Source organism: Brachycentrus maculatus, unplaced genomic scaffold, assembly GCF_059751285.1.
Source record: "Brachycentrus maculatus isolate JH-2025_06_01 unplaced genomic scaffold, ASM5975128v1 h1tg000795l, whole genome shotgun sequence".
Classification (NCBI taxonomy): domain Eukaryota; kingdom Metazoa; phylum Arthropoda; class Insecta; order Trichoptera; family Brachycentridae; genus Brachycentrus; species Brachycentrus maculatus.
The window spans coordinates 290,001-312,656 of NW_028281523.1; the positions used below are offsets into that span (position 1 = coordinate 290,001).

A 22,656-nucleotide genomic window follows, 5' to 3' on the forward strand; every position below is an offset into this window, starting at 1 on the left:
TGATTGTGTGAGGAAAACCACATGGACAAAATGTTGCTCCTACTACGTATGTACATACAAACACATTGCGGTTTGCTCCAACCTCTCAAATTGCCCTATAGGTCTGCCAGCGACGGCTTTATTATGACCCATAGCAAAACAATATTATCCGCCACGTGCATGTCATGTTTGATAAAGAACAAGGCAGCCAAATAAAGTGACAGTATAACTAAACAAAAAAAAGAGCTGAAAACACGTTTTGACTTGTTGAAGCCTGTTTTCTAATATCAATATCTTCGAATTTATTATTAAAAAAAACTCTAAGATATAAATCCTTAATTGATTCGTTGTTACGTTTTCTTTTATTTCTTTTATTTTTTTATTTTTTTGACCCCCGTGGGAATCCGGGACCTCCAGAACGGTAGCTGAGCGTGCTGACCATTATACTACGGAGGTGGACTTATTCAACATTACTCTGGACTGGTACCTGAAGCGGAGTACTGATCACCTTTCCTTCATGTGTTAATGATCAAGATAATGAATGAATTAATGAATTGAGTCGTTAGTCATTTTGTGGTAATATACATATACATTTCTTATAAAAATTTGACTTGAAACAGTGTTTTTTTTACCTAGTTAAACATTAATTAAAAATACTCGTTTGGTGAAATAACAATTTAACAGTTTTTTTACATAACCATGTGGAAAATACAAATATTAATGTTTGTTTCCGCACAATTATGTGGAAAAAACTATACAGTTATCTACAACATTTTTAAGTGTGTCCAAATCTTCTTCACAAATCTAGATTATCTCTAATAAGGAAAAGAAATAATATTATTTTGACATCTCAATAAAGATGAAGAAAAAACATGAAAATCTGGGCTTTTACAAGGCTCTCGACCGTCATACGCTGGTTTTAGTGATCACTTTACACACGTGCAATACTTACCATTTCTACCCATGATTGACATCCACATTACTCAAAATCTTGAATATTCTACATAGATATACCAATCAAAGGCGAGAGTTCACTAAAGACATCTACGGTAGGATGAGGATATATCTCATATTGTGTTTCGAGTATCAAACTATATGCTAACCCTGTCCTTACATATGCATTTAAGAAACTCTTTCCCTTAATACAAGAAAGCACATATTATGCAAAGCTCAAAAATCAAGTGTTAATGAAATGCGCGTTGTCTTTTTTTTTATTATTTTAATATTTAACAAAACGTGGCAATACGTGGCCTCGTTCTGCTAGTAATTTGATTAAAAACCTAGAAAATATAAAATGTATATTTTTCTTAAACTTTCTCGAAATTTTTGGATACGTATGCAAGGCACGTTTTAAAATAAATGTTTCGACCGTTTTCGAAAAATTCCATTCGATATTTTTGACATGACATTTTCCAAAGATTTTGAAGGCTTTAGTTTTATATTCCTGTATTATCCTTTTTGAATCCTTTGCATATCCCGACGGGTCACTCTCCATTCTCCATCGAAATGAAGATAAGACGGTAAAACAGCTATCGATTCAATAAATACGTTTTCTTATCGGAATACTGCTATAGCAACGAGTATTTTTATATTATCAGCCATAAATGGTTTTCTTCGCTCTGCACATTACCATAAAACGCAAACCATATTTATTATTTTAATCATTTTATTTTTAGAGTATTTTTTATTGTGAATCAATATTTTTTTAAATATTAAGAAAAAACCTTATTTTCAGTATTCGTGTTGTAAGACATTTTTATATTACATAAAAATAATTTTTTTGCCACTTCAGATTATTACGACTAGATTCGAAACCAACAGAGACTTATAGATAGCAATATAAACTCAGTTTATATTCAAACCCGTAGATCGAAGCATCTATCAACTTCCTAAACTAGTCCTAACAATATAATACTCAAGTGGTAAAAGACAATGTTTTTTTATCATTTAATCCTTTTTTGAGTATGTCTTAATATTTTTACACTCAATTGACACACTCAATTTTTTTAATATTATAAATAAATAAATAGTCAAAACTATAGATAAATAATAATTTGATTATATGTATTCTAATATCAGCTGCCACCATTTGATATGTCAAATAAAATAAGTGCAGTAATATTGAATATATCGTTAGTTGAATAATTTGGAAGGAATGTGAAATAATTTTCATAAAGGTCTGCTGATGAAAAACTTTTTAAATTCAACTATAGTTCGGGCCGAAAAAGTTGAATGCAAAAAATATTTTCTGACTTTAACAAAATATATATTACTTTCGGAATTTACGTAGTGTGATTGTCAATCATGGATAGAATGGTGATTTTATACATGTTTAAAGTGCTTACTTTCACCAACCTACGACAGATTGTTAGCCCTGTAAATGATCAGCTGTCCACATTCTCCAGTATTTAGAGATATCATTAAAATTTCACCATAAAATAAGTCTTCTTAAGCGTTGTCACAAATCTCAATTTTATTTATTATTTATAAATAATATTAGATTTATTAAACTTTAATACTTAACAGTTTTAAATACATAGATGAAAACGCCCGCGTTTTTCAATGCAACGTAACGTAAAATTTTTGAAGCAATCAGTAAATTTCTTCTTCTCCCTGCTAAATCTATTACTTTATATCATACCCTTTTTTTTTTAAACAAGTTGTTGAATAGTTTTACAACATAAATGTGGAATTGTTTACTTGGCTTTTTTTTAAACGTAACTTTTTTTTGTTAATGTAATGTAATGTTTACAATTGTTAGTGTATTGTTTAATATATAATTTTTTTTATATGTAAGCCATACAATTCCCGAATAAATAAAATAAAAAATTAAATAAATAAATTGAAGGGGCTTAATATTTTATTAGAAAATCTTAGATTAACATTTTTTCTAATATAAATTAATTAAAAAGTAATAATTCAATTTTAAAAAAAAAATCAACACCATTTATTTATGACATAATTTTTTTTTCTTAAAAATATCCCAACATAGTCATAGCATAAAAAAAATTGGATGAGTCTTTATTCCAAACCGGACAAAAAATATATATTTGAAAAATAAACGTACCAACAAAATTATCAAACAAAATATGCCTCAGGATAAAATCTAATCAGAATATACAATGGGATGAAGATTAAAAGCGAAATATTACAAATACATCGGCTCATTTTTTTAAATGGTGTGTTTTCGTCTATATAATAAAATCCTTTTGTCATTAAATTAAAATGTGTTTCGAAAAAACGTGATATTCAAAACACGCCTATATTCGAATGCAACGTTGTGCCAAATTTTCAAAACAATCGATGAATAAATTAAAAGGACAATACTTTAAAGTGTGTCAAAAGCTTACGTTCCAATTTTTTGGGTTCGCCTAATAAAGGCTTTAGTTTTTGAAAATTTGTATTGATTTCTTTACGTAAAAAAAAAACTAACCATCACGGTGCTTCCCCGCACGGGTAGGCAGAGAGAATAGAGCACCACACCACTCTGTCCTTGCAAACATTCTTCGCCTCTTCCACGTTCATGCATCTCCTCATACATACCCGCCAATTGTTACGACTCCTAACCTGACCACTTTCAAGTATTTGGCAAACCTGATCGTACCATGTTTTCTCGGTCTTCCTCTGCTTCTTTTCCCAATAACATTCGTCTCATAAATTCGTTTTACCGTTCTTTCCTCACTCATTCGTTCTACATGTCCAAACCATCTCAACACACCTTTCTTAATTTTATCTATAATGCTTATCTCAGCTTTGCGTAGATGAATAATAACCTGGAAGTATGGATATTTGTTGATTTTACGACTTTTCATAGGATGGTATAAGTGAAGTGTTAAAAAAGACCTTCTCCAAGCACAATAGGCTAAAGAGGGAAATAAAATTATAAGATTGTATTAAGAAGAAATGTATAAACATCAAAATTAGTTTTATAAAAATGTAACTTTATTAAAAAAAAAATTATAATAAAATACAAAACTTTCAACACAAAATATTCATACCTTTTTCAACAAATGAACATTCACATTTTAAATTATGCATAAAACAATATCTACAAATCAATATTTTTAGACCAGACTTTCTGGTCCAAAGTTAAAAACGATAATTAACCATATTGAACTCGAAATCATCATGAAATATGTCACAAAGAACATTATAAAATCATTGTGAAGTCTAAAATATCTCTAAAAATAAATACTAACCCACCCGGACGTAAGAGGGGGATTTAAAATAACCCTGAACAACGTTTCACTCGATAACTTGTTGTAATTTGATTTGTATTTTTTTTTTATATTTAAACTCGTGTTTTTTTAATTCATTGTTTTAAAACTACTCCCGCAATCTTCCGTTTAAGCCATTGATACGTGATCCAATTGTCGAACGGTCCGTATTACCAAGTTTTATTTATCTTTACAATAGAGATTTTATTATTTCACTCTAACTACTGCGCGCCACAACTGTGTGGATGTAAAACAATAATTATAATCTTGATTTTTCCCATTACCCACAATCACCATTACCGCGTAGTCGATTTGTCAACAAACTACTGACAACACGTCGTTTCTCGTAAGCTCCGTATTATTATTACATACAATATATCTATGAATACGACTGGGGTTTTTCAAATACCTCCCTTTGGAACACGAGTTATTTTCAGATCCTTTAAACGAGGAAGGTTAACTTTTCCCGTACTGATCATCCAAAAATTACACGTGATCCGAAGGGGGGTACAAAAATACCCCAGCCCATATTTGTATGGAAATTGTAGTACGCAGCAAGTGCCAACTCACCACCAGCTGAGTCATAGGAAGGACGTCCGTTCCAACGCGAAGTCAATCGTGATTGAATGCGCTGATATGATAAGCGAGGGACCGGAAATCGGGTCAAACTAAAGTCGACTAGTCTAGTTATCTTGCTCTCTCCTTGTGGTAATATCACATTAATCAAAGAAATAACATGTCACTAGCAGACAAAAATTTACGTGTTGATATAAAAGTACGTAGATTTCGTGGTACTGACTGATTGTGCTTTTTATCAAAATCAATATTTTGAAAAATTACATTTTTTTAAATTTCTATGAATAAAAAAAGGAAATTTTTATTTTATATTATTTTAAAGATAACAAAAAATATGGATTTAGTAGTTATAATACTAAAGCTACTGAATTAAAATTCACACACGGGGGATTTAATACCCCTGTTCGATCCGGCTAGGTCAAACGTAAAAAGTATCCTTTTCTCGTCGTGAGCCTTGCTCATGGGATAATCTTAAGACCATCCCTCGGGCACCATTCTCGATTTCATATATAAGATATAAATTTGTAAAACCGTAAATTTTGATACAGTTCTTCGAGTGATTCCCCATAGGTTTTTTAGTTGTTTCAAGACCTTTCATAAATAATCATTTTGCTGAAATTCCGACCCTTATGAATTATCCGAGTAAACAAGGATTTTCATCATTTCAAAGAAACTTGATAGAAACATATTTTAACATACTGCGTAATAAATTGGTTGAGTTATTCATGACGAAAAAGAGTGGTTTATTTATTTACTTATTTTTTATCTTTATTCTAAACCTTGCGGTGAATTGTGCAAGCCTTTAAATGTCATGTGACTTAATATCACCATTATCAAAGTCAAATATAAAAAAAAGATTTTTAAGGAGATCATTTTTAAAGTATAAAAATATAATAAAATTTATTAAAGATAAATATCAAGCCTCTAATTGATTTTTTTACTGTGCAACGGATTGTTTTAGGTAAGACTTGAATGTTTTTTCTCTATTTGAAAAATATTAAGTGTATTTAAAAAATAATTAAATAATACCTTTTCTTCAAAATGCAAAAATAGCTGCCCTGTAGCGGGGAAATATTAAGTTGAAAATATGCCCATAAAATTTATATCAAACGTATATTATTGCATTTTAATTGAAAAAACTTAAGTGATTTTTTATTGAGAGCCTTTCTCACCCTACCATAGATGGTTATTGTAAACTCGCGCATACTGTCTTATGAGTTTCACCAACATAAGTTTTTAAAAAAAGAGTAGTATCGTTATCAATGTTGTGTAGAATTGTTAAATGTTACACGTGCGTAAGTATAAAAAAAGGAAAAACCCGCAAAGCCTCTGTTTTAGAGGCTTATTTGCAAGGATAATCGAGATAAGGAATGTAAATGTGAAAAAGACATCACAAACATGCAGACCAATTGATAATAAATATATCTTGAATGCATTTTGCAATTGTCGGGAATCGAACCTGCGATGCCAGTTTCGCAGTCGAGCGTCTACCTAACTACGCCACAGCACCCGTCTAAAAAACATGGTCTTGGTTAAGTGATCACTTAACTAAGCCTATGACGGAAAGCCCTGCAAATTCCCAGATTTCCGTATTATTTTTCATCTATTGTATATGTATATGTATATTGTATATACTGTCTACCTCCGTAGTGTAATGGTCAGCACGCTCGGCTACCGTTCTGGAGGTCCCGGGTTCGATTCCCAAGGTGGGTAAAATAAATGTAAGTGATTTTTTCACTGTAATATTTATTCAATATAACCATGGACTGGTACCTGAAGCGGAGGGCTGATTACCTTTCCTTCATGTGTAACCGATCGAGATAACACTGCGTTTATATGACACAGTACCCTATGCACCATTGGGGTGCGGATAAGGGTTTTATTATATATTTATATTGTATATACGTTTGTTGAGATATCAAAAAATAGTTTAAAAAAATCATGTATTTTGTATATTAAAAGCATTGATAACTTTGTAGTATGGTAATAAAACACTCTCTTTATCATCTATTGTTTACTTAATAAAAGTGGTAATAGTGGTTAACTTAATAAAAGTGGTTTACTTAATAAAAGTATTGGTTACACAAAGTAAACAATTAACGATAGGGAAAGTTTTTTTTTTTAATCAGTTTACGTTTCAGCGAAATGAATACTGGGTCATCTCAAAATCCTACAATCCGCTGAAATATCATTATGCCTTACAACTTTGTGTCGTTATTTCACTAACTTATATTAAACTTTGGCACCCAAATTCCCGTTGCCTGAAGCGACTTGATAGAGAAATATATTTTAAGGAATCTATTTTCAGAATCCATTGTTTGAAATTATCCGTGTATATTTATTTCGCGGTATAATTCTTGAAAAGAGTCTTAAATGTAAAGAAAAAATCCTGTGTACATATCTTAATTCAAATAACGTCCGTACGAGTTCAGATAGTAATTTAAGATTCGTTATCGTCTTTTTCAGTGTAATCTTTTTTGTTAAAAGTACAAACCTCACATTTTTAGTAAGCTAGGTTTTTGAAACACAAATAAATTATATTTACATGTTATAACTACAGATAATATTATTCTATTACGGAACATCTTTTTCCCTCATTTTTTAGTTTATTTAATTTTTGTAAATTCGATATTATCATTAAATATCTGCTTTAGCAATCCTGAAAGGTAAAATCACTGAAAAGAGAAGAAAAATAAATTATATTTATTAACTACTTAGCTAAATAACTAAGCATCACCCCGCTTCTCTACAGGGGTAGGCAGAGTGATAAGAATGCCACACCAATTTGATTTTGTACACAATCTTTGCCTGTTCCACGTTCATACATCTTCTCGTTCCAACTTCTGACCTGACTACAATCAAGTATGTGAAATAGTTGATTATGCAAGTTTTTTTTCTGTTTCTATTACAAACATATCCGCCTCATAAAATTTACACATGTAGAAATTTAATTAAGCTGGCATTTGATTTAAAAAAAAATTGCTCTAATTATGCACGCAATCCCGTTATTGATAAGTATCGTGTCGGTAAATTTGACTTCCAACATTCTTCTCTTCCGTTTCTTACTACAAATATGTATGTAACTATATACAAGTGCCTTTTAGGTAGTATTAAAAAAATTCTCATTTTATTTTTTATGTGTGTAAAACCGGCAATCCACACAAATTGACAATAAGTCAAAATTAAGATATAAAACAAAATTAAAAAATCTTTTCCTTTTAACTATTCCCTATCTGCACCCAATGGTGCATAAAATACTGCACCTTATCAATCTTGATCGTTCATTGGATGAAAGCAAGATGATAAGATATGTGCTTCTTGTACCAGTTCAGGATGATATTAAATAAACATGATAGTTAAAAAAATCCATAATTATTTTGACCCCCATGGGAATCGAACCCGGCACCACAAAACTACGGATGAATACATAATCTTCCTGACACGTATTTTTTTTTATTAAACATTCATTACTCCTTCTTCTTCTTCTTTTTAATGGCTTTTCACCTTTCTTGAGTGTTCTAGCCAGTGTCAAGTTATTTTTTATTTACACTTTTTACATTTGACTTTCAGGTATTCCTGTTAGTGGGATTTGTTTTATTAGTAATGTAAGTTTGTTTAATGAGTTATTTTAGTGAGTTATCATTCACCTTTACAAATTTATACAATTAAGATATTAACAAATTATTTTACAAACAAGTTTGTTAGGGGTTCTTTACTTCAGCCCATGTGTACCTACATAAAAAAGCTAAGATAAAAAATTGTTTGGGTTGTTTTAATATGAGCAATTTGTCTGTGATATATCTAAATATACTATCTGAAATAATCCCCTTTGTAATCATTGTAAAGTACTAAGATAATTCACATTTTTCTTTGTATCTTATTAAAATAGCAATTGTATCCGTTTTTTAAGTATTTGAGCGAAAATAATCAAAGAAATATGTAGAAAAATACGTGTGTATTATGCATGGTATGACTCTTTTAATAATAAAAAAAACAATTCTTCGGGTGAGAAGTATGTGTTTACTATAAACGAGTATATTCACAAGGATTTTTTTTATAAAAGTATAAATTCAATTACATTTTTACAATGTATATTGACGCAAGAGTTATTTGCGTATTCACTGAGGAAAAATCTTATGAATTATTTACATCACTCATATTTTTTAATCTCCATTTCCTTTCTCTCATTTATCTAGTGGCGTCTTTCCAAATATTTTCACGTCTTTAGCTTCACTGAATTGCGATATTGTTTTTTTCATCTTCTGAATTGTCAAGACAAATCCATAAATTCTTATCTGTTGGATATTTTCACTTCAATTATATTATTTTTTAATAAAAAACTCGCATGCAATCAAACATAGGCAAACAATACTGGATATTGTGATTTATTATATATCTTCCGGTAACGACTAATTTTTTTCTATTTTGAAAGACAACATCCTCCTCCGTGGTGTAATGGTAAACATTTTTAACTACTATGCTGGAGGCCCTAGGTTCGGTTTCCAGGGGGAGTGAAAATAAAAGTTAGCGATTTTACACAATTTAAAGACATAGAAAGATAATTTTAAATACATAGAAAGGAGAGTGAATGCTGGGAACAAAGTGAATGGTGCACTGAAATCAGTTATAGCAAATAAAAACCTATCAGCGGAAGCTAAACTGGCAGTGCACAACGGAGTCCTGGTTCCAACTCTAATGTATGGAAGTGAAACATGGAGTTGGCAAAAGAAGGATGAAAGTAGACTGAATGCAGTCGAAATGCGATCTCTCAGAAGAATGTGTAACAAAACGATGTATGATAGATGTGCGAATAGTGAAATAAGGAAGGAATGCAAAGCTGAGATAAGCATTATCGATAAAATTAAGAAAGGTGTGTTGAGATGGTTTGGACATGTAGAACGAATGAGTGAGGAAAGAACGGTAAAACAAATTTATGAGGCGAATGTTAGCGGGAAAAGAAGCAGAGGAAGACTGAGAAAAACATGGCACGATCAGGTATGCCAAATACTTGAAAGGGTCAGGTTAGGAGTCGTAACAATCGGCGGGTATGTATGAGGAGATGCATGAACGTGGAAGAGGCGAAGAATGTTTGTAAGGACAGAGTGGTGTGGCGCTCTATTCTCTCTGCCTACCCCTGCGGGGAAGCGGCGTGATGGTTAGTTAGTTAGTTAGTTAGTTATTTTTATTAAATATTACGTTACCTTCTTGAAATTAAAGATATCAATATAACACTGCGTCAATACGATGTGTTTGTTTTTAAATAAATATTTTTGATAAAATAAAATAATACTCTTCTAAAATGTTTTATATATTTGACATTTGTATAAACCATTAAAATTAATTAAAAAATAAAAAGCCAACGTTATTGATTCTCCTTTATAGTTTAAATGTAGAAATATTATTGTTATCTCAATGTAAAGTTTTAACGCTGATTTGAATATTATTAATGAATTACACTGTACATAAAAAAATAATAGAATGGTAACGTTACTTCAAAGTGATAGAATTCAAAAAAATAATAACTGTACAATGTATGACGACAAGTTGTAGAAACACGCTCTGTTGGTAAATCATACAGCGACCCCCATAAAATGTTAATTCAGTGAACAAGTCGCATTACCACGAGACATAAGACATCATTATGCGAGGTCGCTACGAACTCTTCCCAACAATTCAAATATTTCATTTTAACAGCACATGCCGGGCAAACCGAGGCATCGTTTCTTTTCATTAAACCGAAATCATTGTTAAGGGATGAAATCTTCATCCCCCAAGTTAGACTAACTACTTTTCTTTAATTTAGAACTTGGCAAGCAAAAACTTTGCTTTGCAGCCAGCACTAAACTTCTCTCGCTTGTGCAGCGACCCATAAATCCTACCCCACGACAAAATATGAAAATGTCAGCACTCGTTTTGTTACGAAAATAAACTAGATTTTCATACTTACGTACCTACATGGAAAATTTTCCATAAACTACATGCTGAATAATTGTAAAGTGTCTCTTCGTTTTCTGGGTTTGGTTTTAGTTCTACGTAACTGCATTTATTTTATTTTAAATAGAACTCTACAAAATATTACGTATAGTATATTACTCAGCATTTTATTATAATAATATTAATAATAATAAATAATAATTTATTGATGAATGTTAGCAAATCCAAAATCATGGTTTTTGAAAGAGATGAATGTAGATCTGAGTGTGAAATATTGGTAAATGGGGAGATTTTGGAACAGGTAGATGATTTCATATATTTGGGTAGTATGTTTTCTAAGGATGGAAAGATTGATAAAGACATAGAAAGGAGAGTGAATGCTGGGAACAGAGTGAATGGTGCACTAAAATCAGTTTTAGCAAATAAAAATCTATCAGCGGAAGCTAAACTGGCAGTACACAATGGAGTTCTGGTTCCAACCCTTATGTATGGAAGCGAAGCATGGAGTTGGCAAAAGAAGGATGAAAGCAGACTGAATGCAGTCGAAATGTGATCCTTCAGACGAATGTGTGGCAAAACGATGTTTGATAGATGTTCGAATGATGAAATAAGAAAAGAATGTAAGGCTGAGATAAGCATTATCGATAAAATTAAGAAAGGTGTGTTGAGATGGTTTGGATATGTGGAGCGTATGAGTGAAGAAAGAACGGTTAAACAAATTTATGGAGCGAATGTAGTTGGAAAAAGAAGCAGAGGACGACCGAGGAAAACTTGGCACAATCAGGTATGTCAAATACTTGAAAGCGGCCGGGTCAGGAGTCGTAATAATCGTCGGGTATGTATGAGGAGATGCATGAATGTAGAAGAGGCAAAGAATGTTTGCAAAGACAGAGTGGTGTGGCGTTCGATTCTCTCTGCCTACCCCTGCGGGGAAGCGGCGTGATGGTTAGTCAGTTAGTTAGTTAGTTATAATAATAAAAATAATAATATCTCTTTATTCCAGCTTAGCTAAGTGGTGGTATTAAGGTTGACAGTTGATTCATTTAATTGATACTTCGTATAAAATACAAAATGTCATATCGCTCACTCTTTTCAACAACGTCATATTTCAATAAACCAGATTTGTAATTGTAAATGAAAACACTTGTTTTTTACCACTTGAGTTATGTTTATTTTAACGACTAGTTTTGGAAGCTAAAAATGATTCCATCCAAGTGTTAATTTATATAAGGGCATTTTCAGGCGTTTTCTAGAATGTAAAATAATTTGGGAAGAATCTTACATATCGCTCACTACTTTAAACAACGTCATATTTCAAAAAACTTGATTTTTCAGGAGAAAGTTTTTAAAGTTTTAAAATATAATGAAATGTATTAAAAATAAATATTAAGCCACTTATTGATATTTTACCGTGCATCTGATCTTATTAAGTAAAACCTGAATGTTTTGTCTCCATTTGAAAATATTTAGTTTGAAAACTAATTAAACGAAACCCTTTCTTTAAAATGCAAAACTAACACTTTCTGCCCTGGTAAATATTGAGTTAAGAATATGCCGCTTTTGCTGAGATATAGTACATTTTCTAGGCATTCTAAAAACACGCACAGCTGAAAATGAACGATTTTTTTTATATATGACGTTGTTGAAAGGAGTGAGCGATATATGAAAACTTGGAAATTAGTCATTTTTGAAAATTCTTGAGTTCGTTAAAAAATATAATCTTTATCGTAATATTATTGAGTGTGCCCAAATACTTCACAAATGGTTCACAAATCTGAGGTTCTCCAATCAGTTTTCATACATCTAAACATAGATGGCGAAGAACATTAATCTTTTTCATTTTATGAAAGTCTCTGCTAAATAAAAAAAAAATAAAAACTTAATCAACTCAACCACAGATGGTGCCGAGAACTCTATTTGAAAGAAAGTGTCAAACGTTTAAATATCTTTTGTTTGAGTTCTAATAGATATGGTAAATGTGGATGAATATATGTATGTGACTTTATCAGTAAAAAAAAATTATAAGGGCAATTCTTAAATATGTTATTTTTAATATATCTAATATCTTACTTTTGCTTGATGTGTGTAAGAAATGCACTACATCTGTGTTAGAAAAATGTCCGCCTTCATAGTGTAATAGTCATCACTCTCAGCTACCGTAGGTACTGGGAATAAATAAATATGTGTTTTATTTTATTTCTAATATTTATTAAATATTACCCAGTACTGGTTCTTGAAGCGGAGGACTGATCACCTTCCTTTCAAGATAACATTGGGTTAATATAATCCAGTTCCCTTTTCACCATCGGGTGTAGATAAAAGTTTTAAAAGAAGAAGAAGAATAAGTGTGAGAAATTTAGCGGAGGGCTAATCACCTTTCCTTCATGAGTAAACGATTAAGATAACACTGCATTTATATGAAGCAGTGCCCTATGCACCACTGGGGTGCGGATAAGGGTTAATATATATTATTTTTGTCAACACCATGATTTGTATTATTTATTGATCCGGCATTAACTTTGTGGAATGACTTGTTGATTATTTTTTAGAAATTAAACAATTGAATATACCACTTAATGATTATTCGAGTGTTTACCATGGTTCGTGTCGTATAAATGGCTGGCAATAGTGGAGTTATCTTTTTTTTCATTTCTACTACATTATTTTTTTTTCATTTCCTTGTCTACATATATTATTGATACCATTTGAAGAAAATAAGATCATGGAATAGAACGAAAAAATATTATTTGAAGCATCTTTTTCTGAAGGTCGTTCGATGCAAATGGTCCAATTCCCGAAAACACAGGCGCCTCAGAAAGACATTCATTTGTCATCATGCGTATCATCAACAAAATGTTTTTCCATCTAAAAACAATTTTCCACCTAACGAATCTACCGAAAAAACACAAAATCGCTTTTCTTCATACCTCAAGACTTGCCCCTACAACCGTCTAAATCGCTTCCGATGGAATATTAAGTGGGCCAATTATTTACGAAGAAAAAAAGCTTCGACTGAAAAAAAAAATTAACCGGTTGAGAGAAATGAGTAGAACTTAGTTTTCAGAGCCGTTCATTATTTCTTCAATGCCTTTGAATTTTCAGGAGAGCGAACTAATGCTTGAAGTGTACCTTGCAAAGCTCATTACAGGGTGTGTTTAAGAACTATAATTATTTTTAAAACTACTTATTAATAAAATTAATAATAATAATATAAAACCCTTATCCGCACCCCAATGGTGCATAGGGCACTGCTTCATATAAACGCAGTGTTATCTTGATCGTTTACAAATGAAGGAAAGGTGATCAGCCCTCCGCTTCAGGTACCAGTCCAGGGTAATATTTAATAAACATTACAGTGAAAAAACCACTTATATTTATTTGACCCCCCCCTGGGAATCGAACCCGGGACCTCCAGAACGGTAGCCGAGCGTGCTGACCATTACACTACGGAGGCGGACAAAAAAAAATTAGAGTACTGCAATTATTTTTTACCCTTTAGATGAAATATCTGAACATTATATGTGTTTTAACAGAAGACGAAGCATTAATCCTCATTGTTATTGGATTATTTTCAAATGTTAGTTGTGATTATGAAAGATTTTTGATTTTGGCTAACGGTGGGCCTCTTAGATTGAAGTATTTAAAAAACTGTTAAGTATAAATTAATTAAATTTATTGGCTTTTATCTGTGTTAATTTTTTAAACATCTCTGCCTAGTAAAAAAAATATCTTATCTTGTCATAGACTTCTCCAGTGAAATTCTAGTTGATTTAAACAGTTGACTTCGAAATTGATCAATATTATTAGAAGATCCAAGGATTTGCGTGGTGTGGTTGTCAATCAAGTGTAAAATTTGTGGCTCTGACGGTCGTGAGCCCTGTAGATGCCCAGACTTTCATATTCTTCTTCATCTATGCTGAGATTTCAATATTTTTTTTCTTAAATAACTTCTACAATATAATATATAATATAATAGGTACAATCCAAATTTTTATAAAATTATTTTGACACTCTCAAAATGTTGAATTTTTTTTATGTACAAGCTGTAGAATTCCCAAACAATAAAATAAATGAAAAAAATAATGAAGATTCCCATATTTATGTTTTAATTTTAGGTCAAACACAGATTTTTTTGAGTCTACTTAGTTGTATTTTATTAACAAAAATATATAAAAAATCTATATTGTGACAATTGTTTCGCCTTGTTAGGGCATTATATTTAAAATTCATACATAAATTAAAATAGAGTTCTACAAATTAAACGCCAAATCAATAAAAAAAAGTTTGCTTTAATTGAACAAATATGAGAATCATTAAAAATTAGTTCATTTATAAAACAACAACCATACATTTTCATAACATTTTGAGTGTTTCTAACGCAAAATATTTGCTAAATTAAAGCTTTCTAAAACCAGCAAAATATGTCTCTTTTGAAATCGAACATAAAGCGTCATCAGATAAATGATATATTTTGTAAAAAAAGTTAGCAGGAGTTGTAAAAAAAAATAAAAGTGTGATTGCAAATTTTGCACAAATGAAATGTAAGTATTTACAGGTCATAAACTCTGTAAATACTTACATTTCCATAATTTTCTTCGCCAATGTTGAGATGTAAGAAATGTAAACATTATAAAATAAGTTCACATATATTTTTAAGGAAACAGATCCGAAATAACTTTGTATTTTTAAGATATTTCTGTTTTGTATACACTTAGGTACAGATGGGATGAGGGAGTAATAATGACATTTTAATGAGAAATTTCCTTTGTGTTTACCGTATAGAATATATTTCTTTTTTATATTTGTAATTCGACTACGTTAAGGAAACCATATTCTTTTCACGTACTCTCAAACGTTGCTCAAAGACAAATAAACAGAGAAAATAAACGCGGAAAACAAGGATAAAAAATAAATTGCCAATATCAAATTAAAGATCGATATAATAAGGAAGTATCGCACGAAAAAAACACTCGAAAGCTTATTAGTGAAGGTTAAAACCTGTATAAATACAAAGCTTATTTAAAGGTGAACTGTATAGCAATTTTTTCTGCTCCATACTGTAGTAGTTAGTATTTTTGACATCTGAACATAGATGAAGAAGAATATGGAAGTCTGGTCATTTACAGGGTTTAAATTAGGCTGGTTTAAGTGATTACTTGATTCACGTGTTAATCTAAATCTAAACTTCTTCATTTGCGTAATGAAAAATATATTATTCCTGAATCCAATAATCTGAAAAGCACAACTGATCTTGTTGCCAAAATGATTAATGATCAAGTTAACACCGCATTGATCCGATGCGGTGAGATATACACTGTCTGGATGCGGATAGATAAAGAAAATCAATGCACTGATAATTAAATGCATTTTAAGTTCAAATGAATTTCTTTCTTTCCGCACCCAATGTTAAATAAGGCATTACATCGTATTGACATCATCATACTGCATCAGTGTTATCTTGATCGTTACTTACATGAAGGCAAGGTGATCACTACTGTGCTTCTGGAACCAATTCAGGGTAATATTAAATTAATATTGCAGTATTAAATTACCAGTATTTATTTTCACCCCCCCCCCCTTGCAATCCCATCTGGAACCCGGGACTTCTAGCACGGTAGTTAAACACAGTAACCATTACCCCAAAACAAAAGATATACTTGTTGTTTTCTTTACATAAATTATAGAATGACTTTATCCACTATTTCAATTCAATTCCTCATTACAGTAGTGGAATGGATGAAACTAGTTGGTTAAGAAATTGAGTGGAAAACTTTCCGCAGTTTCCGTCGAGACGTACCCTGATAGAATTATTAGGTCATGTGGGAAAATAAGTGTGGGTGATAAGGGCGGAAGAAAGGAGGCTAAGGGGATGAAACAGAATATTGACAGGGTTGTTTGTGTTGTTGTTTGTCGCCGGCTTTCATAAAAATTTATACACCACTTGCTCCAAATTATTCTTGGCAGATGCAAGGAAAATATTTATAAGGGTTTGTTTTTTAAATTGACAAGTTAGTTCTATCAAAGCACTAAGGATGATCATTTCATATTTTATTAAAATCAAACACTTAAAAAATATACCACTTTAATGAGTTTTATTTATATATACGACTAGTTTCGAAAACGACAGATGTTTTCATCTTCTGGTTCAAATTAAAACTAGCAAGCAAAAAATATATTAAGGTGTAAATAAAGGTTAATAAATATAGGGAGGGGAGGGACTTTAAGGAACAGGATTTTTGTAAAAGGAAACGTTGATAATAATGGTATCGTATTTTGAAATAGTATATTATTAATTAACGTTTTATCTGAATTTAAATTTTTATATTTTTCTAAATTTCCTCTAAATTATTCATGACTTGACCTTTATTTGTAACAGAGTGTAATAATTTAAGTGTATGAGAGTCAAATGAGTGGTTAATTTCGATGATATGATTTGCAAATTCCGAAAAATAATTACTTGTGAGTCTACGGCGATGATCTGTTATTCTAATTTTTAGACTTCTCGCAGTTTGGCCAATATATTTTTCATCGTAGTCAGGTGCTTAATTTTAATAAAATAATCCCGTCATTCCACAATGTTAATGCCGAATCAATAAATAATATCATTTTATATAATCAATAATAGGAAACAACATTTTGGTATGTCTATACAAGTGTTCACATATCCGGGTAATGTTCACTTAGGAGTTACACTTTTTAAACATTGATTTTTCAACATAGTTGACGAAAAATGTCGAAGTTTGGTCTAAAACCAGCATTTGACAGATCGTTACTCCTGAAAATAATCAAACATCCATATATGTACTTCGACGTCTACTATATGTCATATATTTTATTTCAATATAAAAAAATATAACTCCTACGTGAAATAAATCCAGGTCAGTAAACGGGGTTTGAGACACAATCAAAGATTATTTTTTGACATCTCATCAAAGATGAAGAAGAATATGGAATTCGGGGCATTTACGGGGCTGACAACCGTCATAGGCTATGACGGTCGTCAGCCTCGTAAATGCCCTGACTTTGGACAAGTAGAACGAATAAGTGAGAAAAATACTCAATTTTAAATTTATGAGGTTAATGTAGTTGGAAATAGGAGCAGAATAAAATGTAATAAAACTTGGCATGGTCAAGTATTTCAAGTACTTAAAACAGTCAGGTAAGGAATTGGAATAATCGGCGGGTATATATGAGGAGATGCATGGATATGGAAGAGGCGAAGATTGTTTGCAAAACAGAGTTGTATGGCATTTTTTCTCTCTGCCTACCCCTGCGGAGAAGTGACGAGATGTTTCCTTAGTAAGTTACCTACTTCTTCTCGCTTTTTAACATATTACTTCTCTTTTCAGGGGTGGCCGATGATTTGTTAGATACAAGCTGAGCCATGACCCGCCGCTGGCTGATCCAGAGGCGTCATAGAAAACGGTGACAACCCTTGAATATTATATTATATGTCTTTAAAGTATTGTTTTAGGAATTTTTATCAGGGGTTAAAAATGTATCAAATTGGTTACATTCATTTCTTTTAACTTTGTTTATCTGTTTATGTTTTAAATAACCACTCACACATATTTTCATATTATTTTTTGACATCTCATCAAAGATGAAGAAAAATATGGAAGTCTGGGCATTTACGGCGCTGACGACCGTCATAGGCTGGTTTAAGTGATCACTTTACACACGCGTAACATTCACCAATTCTACCCATTATTGACAACCACACTACTCAAGTTCTTGGAAGTTCTATATATATGAACCAATTTTGAAACATTTTGAAAAACATTTGAAAAATTGGTTCAAATATAAAGGCCGTAAATGCCCAGACTTCCATATTCTTCTTCATCTTTGATGAGATGTCAAAAAATAATATGATAATAACTCCTGTAATTAGGGATAATCCAGAATTTGTGAACAAGTATTTGGACACACTCAAAATGTTGTACACCCATATTTTAGCTAGCCACCGGATATTTTACAAGAGAAAAATTAAATAAAACAATATTGACCGTGTACATCTTATCGATCCAATGTTGATATGATAGTTTATTATATGTAAGTAAAGTGAACAGATCTACGCTTTAAGTAACAGTCCAGGTTAATATTGAATAAATGTAAGAGTGAAAAAACGTCAATACTTATCTTTATCTATCTGGGAATCAAACCCAGGACCTAGCATGGTGGCCAAATTTACTTTCCATTTTTTTATGGAGGCGTTTAAACAAATAAGTTTAATTTATTATTTGCTTTGTACTGACATTTATGACCTTTTGATTATTGTCCGCCTTCGTAATGTAATAGTCAGCACGCTCGGCTACCGTTCTGGAGGTTCCGGGTTCGATTCCCAAGGGGGGTAAAAATAAATATAAGCAATTTTTTCACTGCAATATTTTTCAATATTACCATGGACTGGTACCTGAAGCAGAGGGCTGATCACCTTTCCTTCATGTGTAAAACGATCATGATAACACTGCGTTTATAAGACACAGTGCTCTATGTACCATTGGGGTGCGGATAAGGGTTTTATTTTTATTATTATTTATGATAAAACTAAAATAATAACTATATGGATTTTTACACGTACGAGTATACCTTCATATTTTATTTTACCAGTGACCGGATTTTATAGTTACCTACCGTCATTATTATACTGGTGAGAGCTTGACAAAATTTTATATTAAAATTATATACACAAATAAATTCACAATTGAAATCGTTAATATAAAATTCCTAGGTTCCTCCCATCAGTTTGATGATGCCGGTTACGACGAAACTCGGTCAAATAAAATATTAAAGAAAAAACTAAATGTTTGTTATTTTCTTAAATGTTAATTTTAGATTTTTCAAACAGGTGCCGGGTTGTGGTCCCGTGGACTCTTGAGTCAGAGATTCTCGGTTCAAACCCACTCTACCACAATTCGATACCAATTTCTAATAATGAGCTACTTAGGCTCACAGAAATAGTATGAAATCAAAGTATTTTTGTAAAAAATAAGTACACAAACATTTCTGTTTTTTAATAAAATAAAAAAAAATTTTAAATTTAAGCTTCTTTTATTGGAAAAATGTAAGAAGTAAAATGTAATATTTTTTATTTTATTTTCCAGAGATGCAACTCGTAGCTATTGTTCTGTTGACAATAGCTACCACAGTCAAGAGTGATTGGACCGACTGTCCGCTACCCTGTCGCTGCAAGTGGACTTCGGGTAAGAAGACCGCATTCTGCTCCTCATCAGGACTCACGTCGCTCCCCAACATCAGCTCCGACATCCAAGTTCTGGATCTTCAGAACAACTCCGTCACGTATCTCAAGAGCGAAGCCTTCTACTCCATCGGTCTCTTTAACCTGCAGAAGATTTACATGAAGAATACGACACTCACAGTCTTGCACAAGGACGCTTTCAAAAGCTTGAAAATATTAATCGAAGTAGATTTGTCTGAAAATCAATTATCTCACATCCCGCCCGGAACGTTCGCCGGAAATGAGAGGCTGAAAGTACTCATACTGAATGGCAATCCATTAAGGGAATTATACAGTCAGCAGTTCCCTAATCTACCCTATCTGAGGTCTTTGGAGATTGAAAATTGTAAGCTGCAAGTAATCCACCGCGATGCATTCATTAATTTGTACCAGTTGGAAATGCTCACTCTGAGAAATAATGCGCTCGAAACCCTTTCCGATAACGTTTTCAAACCAATTCACAAACTCAAGTCTTTAGCTTTAGAAAACAATCCCTGGAAATGCGATTGCTCGCTGAGATCTCTTCGCGATTGGTTCTTGTCTAGCAAACTTTCTTCCGTATCTTTACTTTGCTCGAAACCGGATAGATTAAAGAACAAGCTATGGCAGGAAGTCGAGTCTCAGCAGTTCGCGTGTTCGCCAGAAGTCAGGGTAGCTCAGAAAATGGTACAGAGAGATGTCGGAGAAAATGCTACATTAACATGTTTTGCCAAAGGTGACCCGGAGCCTGAAGTCTTATGGCTGTTCAATGGGTATGCACTCGATAGCCGAAATACCACGACTCCCGACCAGTCCCTAATCATTGAAGCTGACGATGGAGTTCTAGAAAAATGGATCAACATCACAATAGTTAATCTGACAGACTCAAATTCTGGAGAATATTCTTGCGTGGCCAAAAACTTACTGGGATTAGTGAGCCAAAATGTATCGCTAGTATTACCACAAGTTGTAACAGCAACTACTTTAAGCAAAGCTCCAAGTTATTCTCCGTTTCTAGGACTTGTTTGTGGTGGAGTTATAACCGTTGTATTTTCTATCATTTTGGCTTTCATTTGTGGATACCAAAGGCGACGTAAAGTAAGCGTTCAAAAAGGACGAATAAAGGGAAGCGTGAGCCTTCTAGATCAAGAAAAGAAGTTGCTCGATATATCCATCGCGTCAACAACAGAACAGTCGCCAGGAGCTTGGAACTCAGATATGATGCGTGCTTCTGATTCAGAAGCCATGCTTTTAGATAATCCCTCATCGATACCTTTATCATCCCTTGAATCCTGTGAACCACTGCACAACTACAAAGATCAAAGCCAAAATCAAAGTGTTGTCATACCAATGGTTGGGGCATACTCCACGGCTGTTAGTGTATACCCTCCACCACCAGAATTTTCATCAGGAGTCATGCCAGCAAGTGGGTTTGGAAACATTTATATATCTGTATCAGTTTCCCAAGATCCTTACTCCGACATTCAGAGATACCCTGACCTCTTGGACATACCTTACAAAGGTTCCACTGTTTCTAGTACGAGCGCCGGATCGTCGATGTCTTCGTGCTCAGTGCCCAGCGTGTCTTACGCTACTCTCCCAAGGAGACCTTTGAGGTCGTCAAACGACCCGACAGCTGTGAACCCTGTTAACGACAAGCTTGGTCCAAGGGTCACAGTTGAGGGCAGCTCGATAATTTACCACCCCGAAGAAAAAGATATCATTTCATCCCCCCCTCCTCCACAATGCTCATCATGTGTCACCGACTATGTTTCTCTTTAGCACAATCATAAACAATATTGTAAATAATACTTTAATGTAAATAAATTTATATAACATAAATATTTATAGTATAAATGACATTTTTCGATTGAAAATATATATACATCTCTATATATTATACGTTATTTGAAATTTATGCCATTCAGTAGTCAATTTCAGAGACATTTTAATAAATTATTTGAAAAATACTTTTCATTGTTTTATTCCTGAATTTCATTTAGATGATTGTAATCATTTTTGTATTTGAGTAGTAAAAAGCAGTATTCGTTTTCACAAGCAAATTGGTTACTGAAATACGCGGGAAAAATTCCAAATATTTGAGTTTTTCATGTTTGAAGGGATTCATCTGGGAAATTATTGTCGACGTCGGAAAATTACAACTGAATAAAAAATCTCTTAAGGTATCCTTTTCGTGTTTTATTTTTCTTTGAAATCACGTGAATTACCTAGAAATATTATGGCGTAACAACAATTCTGATAATTTGTCAAAGAGAAGCGAAACAAAAAGTTTCACGTTGATTGAATGAAATGTAACGTGAATTTAAACGAAATTTCACAAAATTATTATTAAATTTTCAATGTTAGTTTAAAAAGCTTTTAGGAAATCGTGAGTCGTTAGGACAGATTTAATGAGTTCTTACGTATAGCGATATTTCTGTTGATTTATTTATTTATTTCAACATTCCTAAAAGCCTATTAGCGAAAGCTGAACTGGCAATACACAACGGAGTCCTAGAACCTAAAATAATGTACAAAAGTTAATTATAGAGCTGAGATAATAAGGATAAAAGCACATTGAATGCAGTCGAAATGTGATCTCTTAGATAAATGTGCGACTGAACCTTGTATGATAGATGTTCGAATGTTAAAAATTGTATAAATGTAGGTATGTTAAATTGTTAAAAATGTAAAAATTGTTAAAATAAGGAAAGTATGCAAGACTGAGATAAG

General features: G+C 32.3%; 1 protein-coding gene across 1 annotated transcript in view; it reads left to right on the plus strand.

Moving 5' to 3' along the window:
• Nucleotides 1–21,858, plus strand: part of LOC148300194 (uncharacterized) — a 34,860-nt gene extending 13,002 nt beyond the window's left edge. Inside the window, exons 2-3 of the mRNA XM_088275125.1 lie at nucleotides 18,056–18,131; nucleotides 19,811–21,858. Coding sequence (XP_088131251.1) covers nucleotides 19,813–21,705 — 1,893 coding nt within the window. The 5' untranslated portion in view covers nucleotides 18,056–18,131; nucleotides 19,811–19,812 and the 3' untranslated portion in view covers nucleotides 21,706–21,858. The remainder of the gene's footprint in view (nucleotides 1–18,055; nucleotides 18,132–19,810) is intronic.
• The last annotated feature ends 798 nt before the right edge of the window (nucleotides 21,859–22,656 follow it).